General features: G+C 29.4%; 1 protein-coding gene across 1 annotated transcript in view; it reads left to right on the top strand.

Moving 5' to 3' along the window:
• The first annotated feature begins 6,747 nt into the window (after nucleotides 1-6,747).
• The window catches only part of LOC107454595 (interaptin-like), a 69,162-nt gene continuing 55,658 nt past the window's right edge, over nucleotides 6,748-20,251 (top strand). The window contains exons 1-4 of the mRNA XM_071183509.1: nucleotides 6,748-6,959; nucleotides 7,970-8,159; nucleotides 16,161-16,283; nucleotides 18,302-18,483. Coding sequence (XP_071039610.1) covers nucleotides 6,826-6,959; nucleotides 7,970-8,159; nucleotides 16,161-16,283; nucleotides 18,302-18,483 — 629 coding nt within the window. The 5' untranslated portion in view covers nucleotides 6,748-6,825. The remainder of the gene's footprint in view (nucleotides 6,960-7,969; nucleotides 8,160-16,160; nucleotides 16,284-18,301; nucleotides 18,484-20,251) is intronic.

The following is a 20,251-nucleotide window of genomic DNA, read 5'->3' as shown; positions in this document are numbered from 1 at the left end:
TTAATTAATAACAAATAAGAAAATTGAAAAGTAAATTTAACCGAATCAATGGTTTTAGTGTCATGCACTAAAGTATTACGATAAAATTACCAAAATTTTCTTCAGAACTGTCACTTATTTTATCATTTATTTGGTAGTTTCTAATTTCTGATGTCTATGTTTCTTACCAAACATAATGGTAATAATCTGTTTTCAATTCTCTGGTTTATTTAAAAAGGCGGTTTGCTTAACTGGTTGGTAGGAGTTAAGTGGCTGCTTGTTATTTCTTATTCTAATATAATTTCTGATTGTAATAAGAAGTAAAGGGACATGAATAATAAGGGTAGACTATATTTGAGGGTGCCCCTTGATTCTCGCCAAGTTGTGACCGCGGTTGATCGCCAAGTTGTGACCGCGGTTGATCGCCAAGCTGGGCGATGTTGAAACCCAATCGTGATTCTGATTGGTTTAGATTTTAGCGTTATTTATAAATGTTCAACGGTATATGTAATTTCAGAGGTCCGTTAGTTCTACGTTGGATATCGGCTGGCAAAGTTACTTTTGCTTCTAGTCAATAAGATCGAAGGTATGTGGGCAGTCATAAAAAAGGACTATAGAAAAAAATGTCACCGCCAGTTCGGGACTACAGACGCCTTTTTCGATTCGTATTTCACCGAATTTATCAGGCGATGGAGGTACACAGATTCTATTCATGATAAATTTAGACAGCATATAACTGCTATAAGAGAATTCTGTACACCTAAATCTGAGGATATTCAAGCTTAATGAAGAAGTCAGTTGTTTTTTTCCTTTTCTTTCTGTGCTTACTCCATTAATTTCTGTTTCGATTCAAAATGCATTTTATTGAGTTTATTAATTTTGCTTATATTGGATTCATTGCAATTTTATAAAGTTTCGGCTGATGTTTTGTTGAAATTTTCCAATGTTTTATTGAAATATCATTATGTTTTGGCGGTCATTCCTGTTGCCACGGTGTTCCGCGCAAGCAGGAATGGCGCCAAACATAAGTCGCTAATTTCGCCAAGGGGCACCCTCAAGTATATTTTTACGAAATAATAACTTCAAACATTTCAACATTCAAACATTTGTGGGGTTTCGTAAATAAATAGAATTTCTTAAAATATTTTTTTCAGTTTATAAGCAGATAACACAATTTTGAGAAAGATAGAGAGAATATACATCCAGTGTTATAGTAGGATTTGAACCCATTACAATTGCATTTCAGAGCGATTGGCAGGACAACCATATTGCACGACAAGGTGCAAGTAAATCAACAATACATTTTGGGAGAATCTATTTGCCAAGGGACATTGTTCTTCTGCAAAATGCTCTGAATCATGGAGGTAGAGGGTTCAACGTCTCTAAGCTACTTTTCTCATTCTGATATTAGTTCTGCAATATGATAAGATGCAAGCAGTTCCTTGCAATAAGCGCACGTGCCTGTATCTAAACAATGTTTATTTATTTAGTGTTGCACACCCATTGTTACGCTTTGATTTGAACCCAATACCTCAATTTTAAATATTGTTTGGCCAAAAGATGAGAATGTTGTAAAAATAATTAAAAAGCATTACTATTCCAAATACTTGATGAACAGATTGCTCAAATTAAGGAAAAAAATATAAAGAGGCATCTATTGCAACGAGGAGGTAGCTGGTTTGAATTACAGAATATATATTTGTGAAGCTTTCTCTATTTAGTGCTATCTGTATTTCGACATGACAAGGACATATGAGACAAGCTTTGTAATGAACACACAAGCCTGCTTATTTATAAGCAACCATAAGTAGATAAATGTACCTAGGGTTGTGGTGGGACTTGAACCAGCTACTTCTGCGCTTTCATTTAAGGATGTTGGGATAACCCTGATGCGTTACAGTTAAGCTACTGATTTAGATTAGCTTTGTCCAGTCATTTCTACATCTACAAATGTGCAATTTTTTATAGTTTTAAGAGTTGGCAGATGTTAAATTATAGTTTATATATCTAGAGATAAAAACAATTAACCGTCGAGAAACAAAGTTAACTAATGTTTAATAAATAAAATAGAGATTATCAAACTGAAAACTTTATAGTGCCATCTCAAACTATACCAATACTATTAGAATTATCGACTTTTGGTTAAAATTTCCAGATTTTACCACATTTACTATAAAAAAAAAGCATAATGGATATAAAAACAGTATTTTATTCTAAATTTTACCAAAAAATGATTACCAAAGCTCTTCGATAAAAATTATCGGTTTTTTTGGCGTTACCATGGAGCCAGAAACCCTGTTAATTTTATCATATTCTGGTAGTTTTAACCATACATTTTTATCCGTGCAGACAAAACTGTGACAAATAAACAATTCGCTTCTTCCACACTCTTCCCAAACGGTAAAGTTTAAATTCTTGAACATTTTATTAGGATGCTTGGGACTAAAACTGACTCTTGTATCTGCGGTCCGAACCTCAAGATCCTTTCGCGAACGGTTATGGAATTAAAAGAGAGATACAAAACGTGAAAATATTTTTGTTTTTATTATACAAGATATTTATTTACTTTTTAAGTTTTTAATTTGAAATAATTGGTTTCAATTATACAAAAAATATTTTCTTATAGTTTATGCCTCAATTTCTTTTGTTAATTCATTTTAAATAAGTTTTCATATTTCAAATTTATAACGCCAATACCCCATTGTGCAGCTCTAGTGTGACATAAATATAAGTACCGTACCTTATCAAATTTATGAAGGATAAACCGATATAGTTAATTTTTGAAAAATAATGTCTTCGAGTTAACGACCGAACATTCATTCGCACCTAGTGAAAAAAACGACATCTGCAAGTACTTATTATATTCAAATTCATTGTTGAAAAAATATTTCTGTCACAGTTTTCTGATTCAGTAATTACATTAATTTAATTGAACAGGAGCCGAACAACTCAACTCCTCTAATATGATTGTTAATAAGAAAAAAGGATTGGTTGAAATGGTTATGAAGATTCATCTTCCAGGAGTGGTAGAAATGCACACATTTTTTTGCCAGGGTCAATCACTCATAAAGAACTAGAAATACGAGTGATTGTCTATTCACGAATTCTCTTCATGATTTGAATGTGTCTATTTTTTTTTAATTCAAAGTTCATTTCGAGAAAAGAAAGTAATTATGTATGGCGCTAAATATTTTCAAAATCAAAATTTTCAATTTTTTTTGCTATTTTCCAACTGCATTAGCCTTGAAGTTTCGTAATATAAAATGATGAGATAGATATTTTTCTGTGTGATGGAACAAGTAAATCTTGCTGTAACATTTATTCTTGTTGATGGAACAAGTAAATCTTGCTGTAACATTTATTCTTGTTGATGGGACAAGTAAATCTTGCTGTAACATTTTTTCTTAATAAGATTATTAAGTATTTATGTTTTTCTGCGTGAAAATTTCGTAACAAAATTTTTGAGAATAAACAATTTTCATTTACAGAAATTCTAAATTTTCGATGAAAAACATTGTAAATGGGTTTTTCCCACTTACTATGAAAAGCATAGTAAATGGAAAAATTCTAATTGTAAGTAATACTTATCAAATCAAAACTACTTCAGTTAATTTTTTTCAAATATTCTAGCAATTATTTTTTGCATAGTTTGCCATCAGTTTTTAAATGAAATAACATAAATTATTTGTTTAATTTTGTAGTCATTTGTTTTTTATTTTCATTAATTGTTAGAACAATACCACCTAACTTAGCTCAGTCATCTGACTTAATAATTTGAGCTCTAAATATAAATTTTTGAGTTCATATTTTGAAGGTTAAAAATCCAAATTCGTCAAAAAAAAATATTTAGAGAAAATACATTTTTGTGTAGGATTTTCTAGTATCATTAATCAGCATCAAGACGGTTTTTGATCAGCATCAAGACGGCCAATAATCATGTAAAAAATTATCTGGAGTGATATTTTTTCAGGTTCATAAACTTGTATATTGAAGAGAAAATCTCACTTTTACAAGCTCAATTAAACGGGGGTGGTTTCATTCTTCTTTTTTTCTATTAATATTTTGTAACTAAGATGATTGTTGGATTTACAAGAAAGAACGAAGCGCGAAAAAAAAAAACGCAGCAAACTTGTGTATTAAAGGTGATCAGTGAAAAGACGCAATAATGAGTAGAAGAATTAGCAAGTGGACGAATTATTGAATATATAAGTTGATGAAAATTTGAAACGATGAAAAAGATTTTTTGAAAAAGCACGTAAACCTGCTATTTGATTTTTTTTCTGAGACAAACAAAATTAAATATGACTTTTTATTACAGAGTTCATCTTTACGTCCATGAAAAATAAAAATAAAAACTAAAATAAGTAAAAGCAGTTACAGAAATTATCGCTTTGAAGAAAGATCAAAGAAATAATTTTAAATCACTCGTCTGTTATAATCTAAAATAATAAAATGAAGAGTTTATGTGTCTCTCTTGGAACTGTAGAATCGTTTGTGCTATTATATTGAAATTTGGACAGCGGCTGCAATTAGAAATTTTAGCACCCATTCCTAAAAACTGTTTAATAACTTCAATTATGCTACTCGGGAGAAGCAAATAGAATTTTCTGATGGATTTAGCTTTAATTTGTATTTATTTATTTTTTATTCTCTGTGTCGGATATGATCAACGTGAACCTCGTAGAATAGGTGAATAATTTCCTCCCAATTAGTATTTCTAAATTTATCTGAAACCAAGCTCTTATTTTATTTATAAATATGCTTTTAATATCGTGTTCCTATAAAGCTAAATAATTTAAAATCATTGGTAATTGAAATAAAATTAAATAAATAAGTAATGTACAGAATAGCAAAATTAATGGAGGAATAGTACCAATTCATTTAATAGAGTCGTAATTTTATTGACTCCGTACTATTAAACGTATTATTATTGGCACCAATAATTCTTCATTAAATTTAGTCTTAGGTACTTATTGAAATAAAAACAGGTTGTGGCTAAATAGATTAAAAAGCAAAATTAATGAAGAAATGGTACTTATTCGCTTAAGAAAAATGTAAAATATTGCCGGTAATGTAAAATGTAAAATATATTATTGGCGATATGAACGCTTTATTAATTTTGCTAACAGGGGCTATAGGTAATATGTTTCATTAGGTACTAAAGTTCAATAGGTAGATTAAAACAGCATCAACATCGATTTAAGTACTTTTCAAGTACAATGCCACAAAAATAGTAATTTGGCAAAAATAACTTAGTTCTATTTGTGCTATATATTAAACGAACAGTACGTTGGCATAAACGGGTCTGTTACCACTCATTAAGTCATGAAATAATATTTTGGCATGATTTAGTTCTGGGGTGTTGTTATATATATGAAATAAGCATCTACGCATAGTTGAACTAATAATTACTCATTCATTCTTACAAATTTAGCACCACAAATATAGCATTTTGCACAAAATATTTAGTTTATTCTAATTAATTCTTATTTATCCAGAGTCATAAGATAGCAATGCTAGGTGAGATTTGTAAATGAAATCTGATGCCATGAAAATTGTGTTTTGGTATAACTTGTACGATTAGAAAAAAAATAGTGCGTGGAGTCCCTCCGCGCGGAAGAAGTTAAACTTCGCAACCTGCGACGTTAAATGTAGAAGAATCAGCAGTCGTAGAAGGATCACTAGTTCTATTCAACGACTCTTTTGCCTGCTCCGCTCGCTTCCGTGCTCTGTAATAATGGTAATATTGTGCATTTTTATTTCGTGGACCTCTTGAACAAGTGGAAGTGCTTGTGGTTGACTCATCGTCTCGCCCTGGAAAATGTATTTGTATTAATAATGTATGTGAATGCGTCATAATGTAATTTCAACAGAGAAAACCTAACAATCAATTAATATTCACAAGAGACGTACCTTGACATAATCTTAAATCCGTCGCATTGTCAGTGGGATTGTTTTCACTCATTTTTTACAATTGTTATCCACTAAATTTGAAAATAAAAAATACTATCCTATTAAATTATATGTGTATCAAATCAAACTAAAAAAATATTTAAAGAAAAACAATACTTTCATGACTTTTATTATTTTTATGCTAGTGAGAACCGAAACAATATGGAAATGAATGAGGGAAAACTGGATCCTACCACGTGATTTCCCGGCCAATAAATATGTAGCGTTAAACGTTTAACGCAACCTTGTTGGAAGTCACATAAGAAGTATAACTTCAAAAACATTAATATTATTCAAAAAATGCAGTAATTAACAGAATGAATATAATTTTTTGGCATAAATAAATTATTTTGCAATCCAACTATATTCTTAAAAATGAAATAAATTCATTTCATTTCACTATTCGTGTCCAAGAAATCTGTTCTACTTTAATTACAAGTTGTATTGATGCTGGTTATAATGCAATATTTTAATACCGTATTCAATGTGTTAATTGCGGCTAACTATTAACAAGCTTAAATAAAAATCTTTTAACTATAATAAGCTTAATATTAAAAAGTACAGTGCATATTTAGATGCAGCTCAGGGAGTATAAATAGCGTGAAATTAGATTTAATTTTTACAATGATTTTGTCTTAAAAATTAATCAATAGTATAATACTTACACAGAGGTTCGCATGTGAATTAATTGCTGATGTAAAAATTATGCATTTTTAATGTGTCAGACATATCTTCAAAACATAGTCATGCTATGAAGACATGACATTAGTTTTGTTATACATGTTACTATGTGATTTTAAATAGAAGATTGTGAAAGTAAGGTATGCTTTGCATAAATAAATAGCGATTATTACTTTTAGATTTGCTAGGAGTCTGTTTTTGAAAGAAGTGAAAATGGCAACAGATTTTAGCATTATTGAAAATGACCTCAAGAACTTTTGTACAAAATTAAAAAGAGATCTTCACATGAGAGAAGTTCGAAAGTTGGCGAGGAAGCATCATGGAGTGTCAAAGAAGGCTATTCAAAAGTAAAGTTTTTTTTTTTAAATCGCCTAAATTCCATAGTTTCATTTTAATTACCGATAAAGACTGCTAACTTATTTATTTCATTCCAGCAATATTTCTGGATAAACGAGAAATTCGTGTGTACAAAATTAATTTAACCTCGGTAATATCATTTTAAATGACAGATTTTGTCAAAATTATCAAAATATCAAAATTATCAATTATCAGAAAAATTATATTTTTCAATGTTTTGCTTTCCGAACTGATGGGAATTTCGTCATGAAATTTGGTGACAAAGTTATGAACTATATTTATACTTTTTTGAAAGAAAATTTGAATTTCTTTTCAAAACTTTGGTTAATTTACATCCATGTAAATACGAAAAACTTAAAAAAATAAAAAAATTCGTAAATCTGCTGCTTTTCCATGATTTAAGGCATAACTCAGCATTTTTTTGTGAAATCTCGATTACAGCACAGATAAGGGTAAAAATAATCTGTATTGAAAAAGAAATTGTATTTTGTTTATAAGAATCGAATGTATACAGCGTCAGATGTAATGTTTCAAAATAATTGTACTTGTAACAACGGATTCAATTATACGTATGTTTTACAAGACCTTTATTTAAAAAAAAAACATTTTCATCGGACACAAGCATTCACTGAAATGAAATAAGAATCAATATTTGGATCTGAAATTAAAGGTGAAGTACAAATATAAATACTTTATTTTAATCACTAATGTGCTACCATTTTATATTTAAAAATACGTTAATGCAATGAAACTTCCACGACGCACTGTGTACTAGCACCACCGTGAAAAACACAGCGTAATTTCAATTCCCTTCGAAATAGAAGATGGATGTCCTATTGAAATTGTAAGTCTACCAGCAGATTCCACGTATTTTGCAAGGCACAGATGATACCAAATTATGATTTTGGTACCATGAGAGGCAACAGTTTTATATGAGTTAAAAAAAATTGTGGATTGAAAAGTAATTGACATGATCGTTTTTATTTAATATATATTATAGCAAGCAGATCATCCAACTGAAAAGGCAATTTATGGAGCTGGAGCCAACAGTATCAAGATTATACAGCACTCAGCACCATTTGCGAGATAATCAGATCAAAGGATATCTTATTTATTTGCTGCAAATGGAAGAATACTTTGATCGCGAAGTGAAAACAAAAATGGGAATCATACAAAAGAGAAATCAACAAGTACGCATTTTAAATTACTAAAACTGTAAAATTTAATTTAGAACAATTTATAATACGCTTACCATTTTTTTAAACCAATTTTCGGCAAGGTCTCGTACAAAATTGAAATCCGAAAAATCAATTGTTCACATTCATTATTTTCTTAAATCACATTATCCATTTTCATATTCTATTTACAGTAATAGTGATAATTCAAGTATAGGTCTAATTTAAATAAAGTCTTGCCACATATTTCTTAACACTTAGCAGTCTATTTGTAGTGATTATGATAAATCTTAAATTGGTCCAATATAAATAAAATCTTAGCATTAAGATTCACTTAACTGTAATAAATTGCATCTAACTAAATATAAAAATCTACTGATGATGTCCCTATTTTCCATTGTTGTCTGTTGCATTTTTAGTGGTCAGAAAATCACGGGGATTCAGTTTTCCTACTTAAATTTTGTTTTATTTTATAACCGTCGTTGAACAGCCTACCCAAATTTAGGTTTACGACTACCGATGTTCAACTCCTTAGCCTTGTAATTCTGAACCCGATCCACAAGACAAGGGAACTCATGAATCAAGTATTAGGCTAACTTTTGCCTTCGTAAAGGCTTTTTCGATGGAACTAACCCTCATTTACGTTATATGGAGAGGAAAACCATGAAAACCTCCCACGGTTAGCTTGACGGCAAGATTACTTTAACCCATCATCTGTCTACCACTGAGGATATTTCACATCAGTACTGTGGTCGGAATTCGCATCGACCAGCCATCGCTGCGATTCGAACCCGGTTCACCTCATTGAAAGGGAAACACTCTATCACCTGAGCCACCACGAACTCTCCGAATTTGTTATAACAATGCAAATTTAATTTCAAATGTTATTTTAAAAGATAATAATTAAGCCAAATTATTTTTGTTCACTAATATAATATATCAGTTATCTATTAATCAAGATCTATGAAGTTATCAAGATCTATTAATATATTATTTTAATAGAAGCATACCAGATTTTTCATACTATTTACAAATGAAATTAGACTCAAAATGAACATTTAATTTAAGAAACGAATTTTTGACGCGTGAAGCAAACAGAATTCTTTACTGTGCATATATTTTAAGTTATTGATCTCATTAAGAAAGTATTTTAGAATTTTATTAATAAGATACTTTTTTAGTACTTTTCGTTGTATTACATTTTACTTCAACGAATATAAATGTAAACTATTTTGGAATTATGGTAGCAAACAATTGATTTATGGGTTATTGTTTTCTCGTGATCAATATCCAATACCATTAATTTGGGTAATTTTTATTTAAAAAAATCTCATCCAAGACTCTTTCGAAAAAGTAATGTTAAGTGGCGATATGGCGGATATTTTAGAATAAGTTTTGGAGCTCTTGTATTTTTTTTATTTTTATGAACAATATCTAATAGTGATGATTAAAATTTTTGTTGAAGTTGAAATTGTGTCCTTTTACATACACGAGTCGATGTTGTTGTCGGTAATTCTTCTTTTGCAAATTATTCGATAAATATTTTACTGATTGTTGAATAAAATTTAAAATTTCTAACAAACACATAAATATTTCGAGAGGTCATAATATTGATTGTTAATTTTTAAATAACTACATAATGACTCATTCATTAATGGCAAAGCCCTCAGAATAATATAAGTTATAACATACTTTCTGCTAACTTTATTTCTACGAAATGCCTAACAGATGGCGCCACAATTCCCTGATTTCATTTTCTGTTAAAATTTTTTAAAACATAAAATATTGAATGTCTTAGAAAGAGTAATAAGGTGTTATAGTTAGGAGTTTTATTAAAAATGATATTTTTTGATTAATTTGATTTTTTAAGTTCTTTGGCTCATAAAATATTATTCATATCTTTTTATTCTTTATGCAACTTTTATTACCATCGTTCTTAAAATCTCAGATTTAAAAGAATTATTGAATAAAATAACTATTGAACTATTGAATAAAATAATTATTGAATAAGTTAAGTAAATAAATGTTTCAAAATAATTAATTAAGTAAATAAATCTTTAAATAATACAAAATAATAATAAAATAAAATAATGAGAATGCATTAATTAACTAGTTAAGTAAATATAAATAGATAAATAAAATAATTTAAACCAATCATTATAATTATAATAATAATTAGAAAAAAAAATGAAAAAATAGTATTTCAGATTTTCTTTTTAAAAAAAAAGAAAGAAAAGAAAATTTGCGACTATTTTTTCTCCGATTTTTAATTGTTATTTTGGTAAACGTAATATTTGGTAATTGATCTACTGTTTACTTTATTTATCTTGTTAATTGTTTAAAGCAAAAAAAAAAAAAAAAAAAAAAAAAAAAAAAAAAAAAAAAAAAAAAAGTAAAACTTAAGGTTATTTAAAAAATAAAAAATTAAGGTAAATATAAATGAGCTCTGAAAGAACATTTCAATTTTGAAAAAGTTTGAGGTATTAAATTCATAGTTGTTAAATGTTTGAGTTGTAAATGTTTAAGAAACAAATGCGATAAGTATGTCGCAATTTAAAATTGCTGGTCAGTATGAAAAAAAAATTAAAATTACATACTTCTAGATTTCATAATAATTTCTAATTAATCATCATAGACAATTAATCATAACAGTCAATTAATTTGGGAGAATGTACAAAATTAGCCTAATTTTCCGCTACCTTTTTCATTAGCTTTCATGAGGAAAAACGAATTGTCAGTTGTAAATAACAAACTAATTAATACGATGGGTATTTGGAGCCAAAATAATAAGTGTACAAAGTCAAGAAACACTGAAAAAATGTGCTATAGAAACTGATTCCATACGTAATTATAATTAAATAATTAAAAAAAATCATTTTTAAAGTACCTCCATTTAATATGTTCCTCCTCATTACCATATCATAAAAGAATGTGCAAATATCTATTTACAATACTAAAAAAAAGGAGGAAAGAAAAGAATAGATGAAATACGGTAATTCTTTTTCTAGGAAGATCTAAGGAAAGTAGACGCAGTTGAAAATAAAAAAAAATGTTGAAGAATGAATGCATGACTTAAACGACAATTCTGGAAAAATAAGGGTTTGGAAGGAAAAATAAGGGAAAAGTTGAAGTCAAAAAAAGGAAAGATCTCTCCTTGCTCGAATGGCATTCAACATTTGATCCGTTTTTGGCCACCTGAGGCCCACATGGTGGTAAAGCTTGAGGGTGCATTGGGAATATAAAACTGGAAAAAGGATTCCTTTTTTTTTATTATTTTGTTCCTGCTTTCATCGAATTGCTCAGAATTGTGAATCCTCTTTCTATCCATGTTTGCTTCACTTTTATTCTTTATTTTTTTCTTTTTTGACGGATTAATACAAAAATCGCTCCTGGTCCTCAAAGCGGATTTCCGGTTTTCTTAGATTGTGGAAAAGAGATAAGTCGCTGATCTTGCAAGAAGTTTTTATTTCTGCTTCGGGTCAGTCGGATAATAGTAACAATAAGAAATAAATAAAATATTTTGGAATGGAATGTGGATTTATTTCTGTAGTACAGATGCATCAATTGTTCAATTTCTTTTTTTAAATAAAAAGATAGGGTCCTCCTATTTTAAATGAAAACATGACAGTATTGAGTTTTCCCCCAATTCCTTAAAAATTTTTTAGGGATAGGGTTAGTTTTTTTTTAAAAATAACAGTTCTTAAGTTGAATAAATAATTGATAACTACAGTATATTTAAAGGAAAGTTGTATTTTTAAATTTCAGTAACTTTGTATACTCCGTTACTTTGTAAACTTGATTTGGAAATCTTTCTTATCTAGGCATTGTCGGTATGAATTTTCCTTCGTAGAATGAATGTGCTTGGAAAGAATATGATGAGCATTGTGAAGATTTTGAGAAACATAAAAGAGTAAACTGAGGAATACATTTTGCAATTTGATGACAGCATTTGTCATCTAGGTTATTTAGTTAGCCAGATATAGTGTATACAAATACATAAGTAAAAAAAAAAAGAAGCAATACCAGATTTACAAGATGCTATGTACTATGTATAATACTAAATGCCTCCATTTATTCGCATGCAGCTTTCATAAGTTTATTCATGTATTTTCATGCGCTTAAATTTTTGAACATCTCTTAATCCTTTTTATGTCTTCTTAAAGTTTAATGTGTGTATTTTTTCCTGTTTATTCCATACCATTGTTCGTTTCTTTTAAGCGAAATGATATGCCATGATATGTTACTATACTACGTTCATACAAAGTGTTTATATGCACAATACATTCGCGGAAATACATAAGTACTTTTTTCTTTCTAAATATAAAATTGGAACTATGTCTATGCATACATCAAAAGCGGGATACACAAATTCGAACTCATTGTGTGGAACTTTAGAAGAACAGTGACAATTTTCCTGAAGATATAGAAGAGCAGTGACAATTGATGTGAAGGCTAACTTTTTATTTCAATGCAAGTGTATAATAAATTATAATTGAATGTCAAGACAACTGAGCATAAAATATTATATTAAACATTTGCACAATCGTTATTAGATTTACTTTTAATTTCTAATTAACTTTTTGACACTAAATTGGCATCAAAATAATTAAATATTTAAATTAGACAGCGATGGGGACTGCTCATATGGCTTTTTCAGTGTTTATTTTTGATGAAACGCTTAGACTCGATCATTTATTGTACTCCACACGGTTGATTGAATAGTAACTTGTGAATTAGCCAAAGTTTCATAAATTACAGAACGACAGGTCTGTAGACGTTCCAAGCAGTTCAACAATTGTTAAAAATTGCCAAAATCCAGAGTGGTATGGGTAAAACACCTCTGGTCTTTGTGAATGAGGGCGTAGAAATAAATCAAAAAGTGTACCAACTGGACATTCGTAATTTGTTTTATTTCCGTGGGCTAAGAAACTTTTCGGCAATGTAAATTAGTCGTTTCAACAAGACTACACATCAGCTGACAATGCCAAAAAGAAACAAGAATGGTGCAAAACGCATTTTCCGGACATGATTTCATCTGAAGAATGGCCAAACTACTCTTCAGATCTCAATCTCATAGATAAAGTGTATAGGTCCATTTCGGAGTCTAGGGTCTGCATTGGAATATTATGGAGTGTGGAATATTATAAGTGTGGAATATTATAAACTACTCAAAAGTGTGGAAAATTTTTCTGCAGTTATGCTGAAAATTGTTTGTCCGGTTTTCTGGCCACAACTTGTGTTATGTAGCCTAGCCAATTGGCTAGACCAATTAGGATGAGCGACAAGAGTAACAAATGTTGTAGTGTTACCAAAAGGGTTTTTACTTTATTTTAGCATTAATTCTGACAAAATAGGTAGAAAAAGAGGACAATTTAGCTCAATTTTTCAATAGGTCAGGTAAGTATATTTGAGACAAAACATATCATATTGGTACTTTTTTATGCGAAATTTACCGATCTACAACTCGTATATTTAAAATTGTAACGTTGTTTGGGAGATATCTTGAAAAACCATATTTCTGGTTAATTTTTCTGATCTAGAAACCGGCGCTCCCTTCCTTGATGGGGAGAATTGTCACATTGAAACATAACCAATGCCGTTAAAACACAAACACCTTTGCTAGCATATGTTTTCCGAATTGAAAGCCCTAACTACTGGCCTTAATAAGAAGAGTAGCAGGTGTATGGTGTGAATTGCAAGGCAAAAACAGCCCATTGAAATTTTTGGAAACGTTTAAAAATGACCTTCATCTGGATGTGGATTGATAATGGTTGATGATGATTTGTGAAAAGGAAAATACTTACGTTATTCAAAAAAAGGAAAAAAAAAAAGATGATAATAGTAATAATAACAATAATAAAAAAGATTGAATACCATTAAAGAATACAGAATAGAAAATAATAAATATTACTGTGCGTATAAACAACAACCAGAATTATTTTAACAAAAAGTATTTAACTTTTTCGCGACGAAAGTTGCAAACGCGTACTTATTTCTAAGACCAGAGGAATTGCCAAGGTCGGAGGGTTCTTGCTGTTTAGTTTAAATTCATGAAATTACTGAAATATGAAAGCAATCTTTAATAATTTGCTGTAAGGAATATGAACAACATATATTGTAAATTTTTTTATTTTCATGCTTTATTTATTTAAGTTTTTTCTTGCTTACATACATTTTTACTCAATTTCTTCTATTTCAAGGTCAGTTAATCTAACAATCAGCCATCCAACTACATAAAACTTTAACAAAAATAAAACTTTGCCACTCACTATAAAGGAGCCACCATGGGCTCCTCTAAAAGAACCGCCGTCTTAAAGCATGTGATTCGGAATTATTCCTTTCCTCTTTTGTTTATATAATTAGAAACCATGTGCTATGAGGGAACGGGGACTTACCAATGAGGTGACCCAGGTTCGAATTCTAGGGATGGCTGGTTGATACGAATTCTGCTCTCGGATTACACTGTGGTAGACGGATCATGGGTTAGAATTCCCTATCTCTAGGCTAACCATAGGAAGTTTTCGTGTTTTTCTCCTCCATGCATCGCAAACAAAAAGTCTTCCACGAGGGCTAGTTTGTCCCAATGCTTAATCCAGGAGTTTCCTTGTCTTTTGGGTTGGGTTAAAAATTACAATGGTGAACATTGATAGTCCTAAATTCAGAATTGGGTTAGCCGTTCAACGCCGATTATAAAATAAAATATCAAATCATGGCTTATTCACCATATAATTTGGAATCAAATATCCAAATTTGACAATGAAAAGGAATCTGTTTATTCAGAGAAAGCCCGGTTTTATGCCTAATGTCGTAGCTTAAAATAATTATTTATTTAAATAATTAAGGTTAGGCCATCGAACCATTAAGATTGAGTCTTTGTTCTGGAAAATCTGATCATTAGATCGAAAGTTACTAATATGTTATATTTTTCCTGCTTTAAAATGTTTCGCTAATTGGTTCATTTTTTTAAATCACTCAAAGGCTCCACCCCTTTTTCGTTCTGCTCATCAATCTTCGTGGTTGCTTTTCCTTTATCTTATTCCCTCCCTAAAAAGTCGATATTTTTCAAAAAAAGACCATTTTGCTTTCAATATGTAAGTATAGTTTTATATAAAAAAAATTTGTTAACCTAACGTTATAATAAAATGCAAGATCACCTGATTCTGAAAAATAATCAATTGCTCTTGAGAAGAAAAAACGAAAAAAAAAAAAAAAAAAAACATCATGATAAAATTACCAAACTTTATCATCCCTTAGCAAATTTCAACACATATTATAACCAAAATCCTTACCAAAGTACTCTGGTAAAAATCGGTGTTCTCATAGAGATAGAAGTACGGCAAACTTTACCATATTCTGGTAATTTTGACTATACTTATTTTCTCAGTGCGAATTCCTAAAAGTACTTTTATAATCTTTTTTTCTTAAAATGCAACATAACTTGCCACATTTCGTGTACGAAATACGCAGATTTAAAAAGAAAAAAGCATTATAAGCATCTAAGTAGGCTCTGATACCTTTGATCTTTTTTTCTTTCTGTTTCCAATATGAAATCTATCATTTCTAAACAGCTGTGTCTTTCCCCTACTTTTGAGTCTCAATTTTAATATTTACTGAAAACATTCAATTTTGGTTGTAATAGCTTGTTTTGCTTGAATTTGCATTTTGAAAATGGGTTGTGTCACTGGAGGATCATCAATCAAAACCAGACTGCCCGCAAAGAATTGTTTCTTTTCGTTAAAAATTCGAAGGAAAAAAAACTGAAGTTTTCATTTGAAATACCAGTCATGCATTAAAACGTCTTTCGTGATATATTACATTTCAAAAAAAAAAAAAAAAGAGTTTTCGTTGAGATATGTAGAGAAAATTACAAATTGATGTAACACATTTCAAAGAAACCATTTTTAAAATTTCATTTTATTTTGCTATTTGGCAATGTGTGAAAAATATGATTTGATGCATACAATATCTTTAAAATTATTAATAATGAAAATTCCAACTTCCCATAATTACTTTCAGATAAAAAGTTTGGTCGTGAGATTGTGCCTCATGAGAAATGAATACACTAATAAGCTCAGATGCTTACCTAGAAAACCACCCGAATTTATCTTGCTGGAAAATATGAGCAATAGAATGAATCAGGTATTTAAATTAAATGCTTGAAAATCCGCACTGAAATAATAAAACTATTGTAATTTATTGTGATGTTCAATTGCTTGAGTTAAAAACGTAACATAGCTTACCACATGCATTGGCATTTTAGGCAACTCATCATATATTCATGTGATCAGCACAAATGTCTTTACACTTCCATCTGTGTTTTTCTTTGATCCATTACGATAACATGATCAGCACTGATTTAGTTATCTCTGACAAGAATTTATTTCTCACTTGCATAGTGTTAAGTAATTTGTCATAGTAGGTTGGTTGGAGAAGAAGGAAAAATACTTTTTTACGTACACTTACGTACAAACTGCAAGTTACTTCTTCCAGAAATCTGTAAATGCATTCCATCGTGCGGAGTTGTAGGAATTTTATTACCATTTAACATTAACGATTCTTATTTACAGGGGAATTGTTCGAAAGTGACCGAAATGAATAAGAACTATTAAGCAAATGATGGTGATGGAAGCATTTTAATGATATGTACTGAAAACAGTAGTAGTCGATTAATGATGAAAGACCCCACAAAAAAAGATAGGGTATAATTTGTGCTATGTAGACTAGCGAAAGAAAAATTGCATTGGTAAAGCAATGAAAGTAGGTATACTGTAGTTTTGATTCCATAAACGAGTGATTCTATAACACGAAACGTCCTCAGTGTCTAAACACCAAATGATGGTATAGAAGTAAAGAGGCAAACACGTGCAAAGTAGTTTAACCAATGGGGTAAGAGGAACATTTGAACAAGATACTAAAAAAGATATTAGAATCATCATATCCCTCACACCTGTTTCTTATCTTCGTTTTTTCCATTATCGTGTTCAAACTTGTACCGCTGCCTCTGTTGATTAAGCCCCTTAACACTTGTTTGTTTCTTTACTTTTCTATCATCATTTGCTGTTTAGACACTGAGGAAGAGGTTCTTGTTTATAGAACAAGAACTATAGTATGCCCATTTCTACACTCTAATCTTTCAATCTTTCATTCATTATTGATTCACGTTATTTTTATTTTTTTATTATTAATATTTATTATTTTTTTATTATCATGTTAAAAACGTTTGAAGAGACTGCTTTCTAAGTAAAGGACACCAGTTCTTCTTAATAAAGAGTATTTCTGGAATCCATCTCGTGAAAGCAGAACTTTCCGTCAATTGTGCCAAATGGAGAATGGTTTTTAGTTGAACTTAAAGAATGTGAGAACTTTTCAGCTACACTTTCCTCTTCAAGTATCGACATTAATTGCAAGATTCATGGATTCATGAATAAATGGTGGACTTCAAAGGCCCCTTTGGAAGTTCAGTGGGCAATCGATTTCCATGGTTCGATTGTGAAAATGCTCAAACCGTTGTATTAGCTTGTTTCGCAAAACACATTCTCTAACACCAATTAACTCAATATTTTCAAAAAAGTTTAGAGAATACTTTTAATTTTGTTATTGTGCTGATAAAAATTTAATGACATCGCTTACTTAGAGAATATAAATATCTTGTTATGGTTTTAATTTCCGTATCAATGAATTTTAAAATGTGTCTAAAAAGTTTTAATTTAAACTTGATCACTTTTTCAACGCTTTTTTTAATAGATAGCGATTTGTTAACTGCCCTAGTGGCATCAGTGATTGCATAAATTTATATATGCATGCATTAACTCTAATTGTCGGAAGAAGGCGATTATCAGATATTCAGAAATGGGCTATGAATATTTCTAAAATGTCCTTATCGCAATCTCATTTTACGCAATTGCACTTCAATTTAAACACTTTTCGAGTTGCTTTTATAGAATCTATATTTAACTGATAATTGAAAAAATATAATAAACATTGAAATAGCAACAAGTTTTATAAGATAATAATTGAAGCAATAAAAATAATATATTAACTTGTTTTAGTACTTCTTTTAAACTAAGCTATTTTAATGTTTATTTATATGACTCTGAAATGATAAGCATTTTCACTATAGTATCATATTTATAAGAAAATGATTTGCGTATTTTTAGATTGAAAAGAGAGTAAGTGTAGTGCAGAGTCAAAATAAAGAATTACGAAAGAATATATTGGATACAGTATCTTTTCTACGACAGTATAAGAAATTTGAGAAAGATAACTTGTCCAAAGTGAAACATATGACGAATGTTGTACAAGAGCATTTAGATAATGCAGTCGCCATTTATGAAGAAAGGTAAGTTTTTCATAAAATATACAAGTTCTTTCGGTCAATAATAATTTTACTTGCCATAAAACTTTGCAATGTGTTTGGCAAAATAACAAATCGATATCGATTTTTATTAATGAGAATAAGTATAACGCTGACAGTGCATAAATTCTGGTTTAAATCTAGAGTGAAAATTATTGTTCTATTTTTGAAGCGTTATTTTTTAATTTGGACGATAATTAAATATTTATGATGACTAATCATTAGCAATACATTTGGCTCTTAGTCACATAATTGCATTGCTTACATCTTAAGCTAGTAAATATCATAAGGTAATTTTTTTTTATGTAATTCTATTTTTTAACTACAACAAATTCGAGTATTCTAAAAAAAGTCTGGAAAAAAACAGAAATGAATTGAATACGGGTACTTACATTTTTTGTCGATTGTAGTACGAATTAAAGAGGAAAAGAAATACTAACAGCCCATGCAGCAGAGATAAGTATTAATTACGTGAAAATAACGTTAAAATGCCACAAGGTTTAGAGCAAAAAAACGTTTATTTAAAACGTTTTATTTCCGTTTCGAGTGGTAGTCTCGAATTAGGTAAAAAAGCGTTTATATTTGGGCTGTTTTTAACGTAAAAATGACGGATTTTTGCCGTTATTTTGACTAAGGTGAATTTCGTAACCAATTTTTAACGTATTTTTTACGTTTTTTTCACCAAACTATTTACGTATATTTTTGGTTCTATAAATTCGTTATTTTCACCAAGAATATTTACGTGTTTTTAACGCTTATTTTTATTAAAATAACGTACATTTTACGTTATTTTAACCAAAATACAAACGTATTTTATCCATACTATTTACGTATTATTAACGCTTATTTTGAGCTTTATTTACGCATTATTAACGCTTATATATCAATATTTTTAACGCTTATTTTGAGCTAGGTGAATTGATAAATTTTTCGCGAAAATTTAACTAAATTAATTTCAATTTATCGTAATTTTAACCGAATTGTTAACAATAGCATATTTTAAGTTTTTTTTTTTTAACCTAAGAAGGAAAGAAACCATTCCGTATTTTAATGTTTACGCTGCACTAATTACACTAAAAAATATAGCATTTATTTTTTATTTAAAAAAAAACTTTTAATTCTTTTCGAACTAAAACTAAAATAACGGAAAATAGCCGATATTCATGTTTTTTTTTTAGAATCCTAGAAAAAGCTTTTGTTTTTAATCTCACACTTTCTGTAAATTTTTACAATTCAAATTATAACTCAACGAATATGGAATGCAAACCTTTCTACCTCTTCACAGCAGCATACTAGTTTATTTATGAAGTTTCATGTCCCTCAGGAATTTTTTACATTTTTCATTCCTAAAAGTTTGTAATATAAAGAATTGGTAGAAGAAAAAATTACTCAATACTTACATGATTTTCCAAACCCATATGGAAAAAAAATATTTTTTTTTTAGTTTAAATTAATAATTAAGAAATCTACTGCTGTCCTGAAGTCCATGTTTCCAAATTGCTTGCTGGAAATTATCTACTCTTCTAGAATGCTTTTGGGTTCATTATTTTTTTTATAAATGCATATATTTTAATTTTTAGCTTGAAAAATTTGACTAAAATTTACTTTAACACACACACGAAGTAAAAAAAAAAATATTAACCAAATTAACCATTTGATTTGTTTACTTACTAAAATTACAATTTTTCTAAGTCTTATGTTCCTAAAACTAAAATTTTTAATCTAGAAGAGCAGTTAACTAAATAATTTTAAA

This window comes from Parasteatoda tepidariorum, chromosome 7, assembly GCF_043381705.1.
Source record: "Parasteatoda tepidariorum isolate YZ-2023 chromosome 7, CAS_Ptep_4.0, whole genome shotgun sequence".
Taxonomy (NCBI): Eukaryota; Metazoa; Arthropoda; class Arachnida; order Araneae; family Theridiidae; genus Parasteatoda; species Parasteatoda tepidariorum.
The sequence above is the reverse complement of the archived record's forward strand: the minus strand, read 5'-3'. Positions and strand labels throughout refer to the sequence as shown.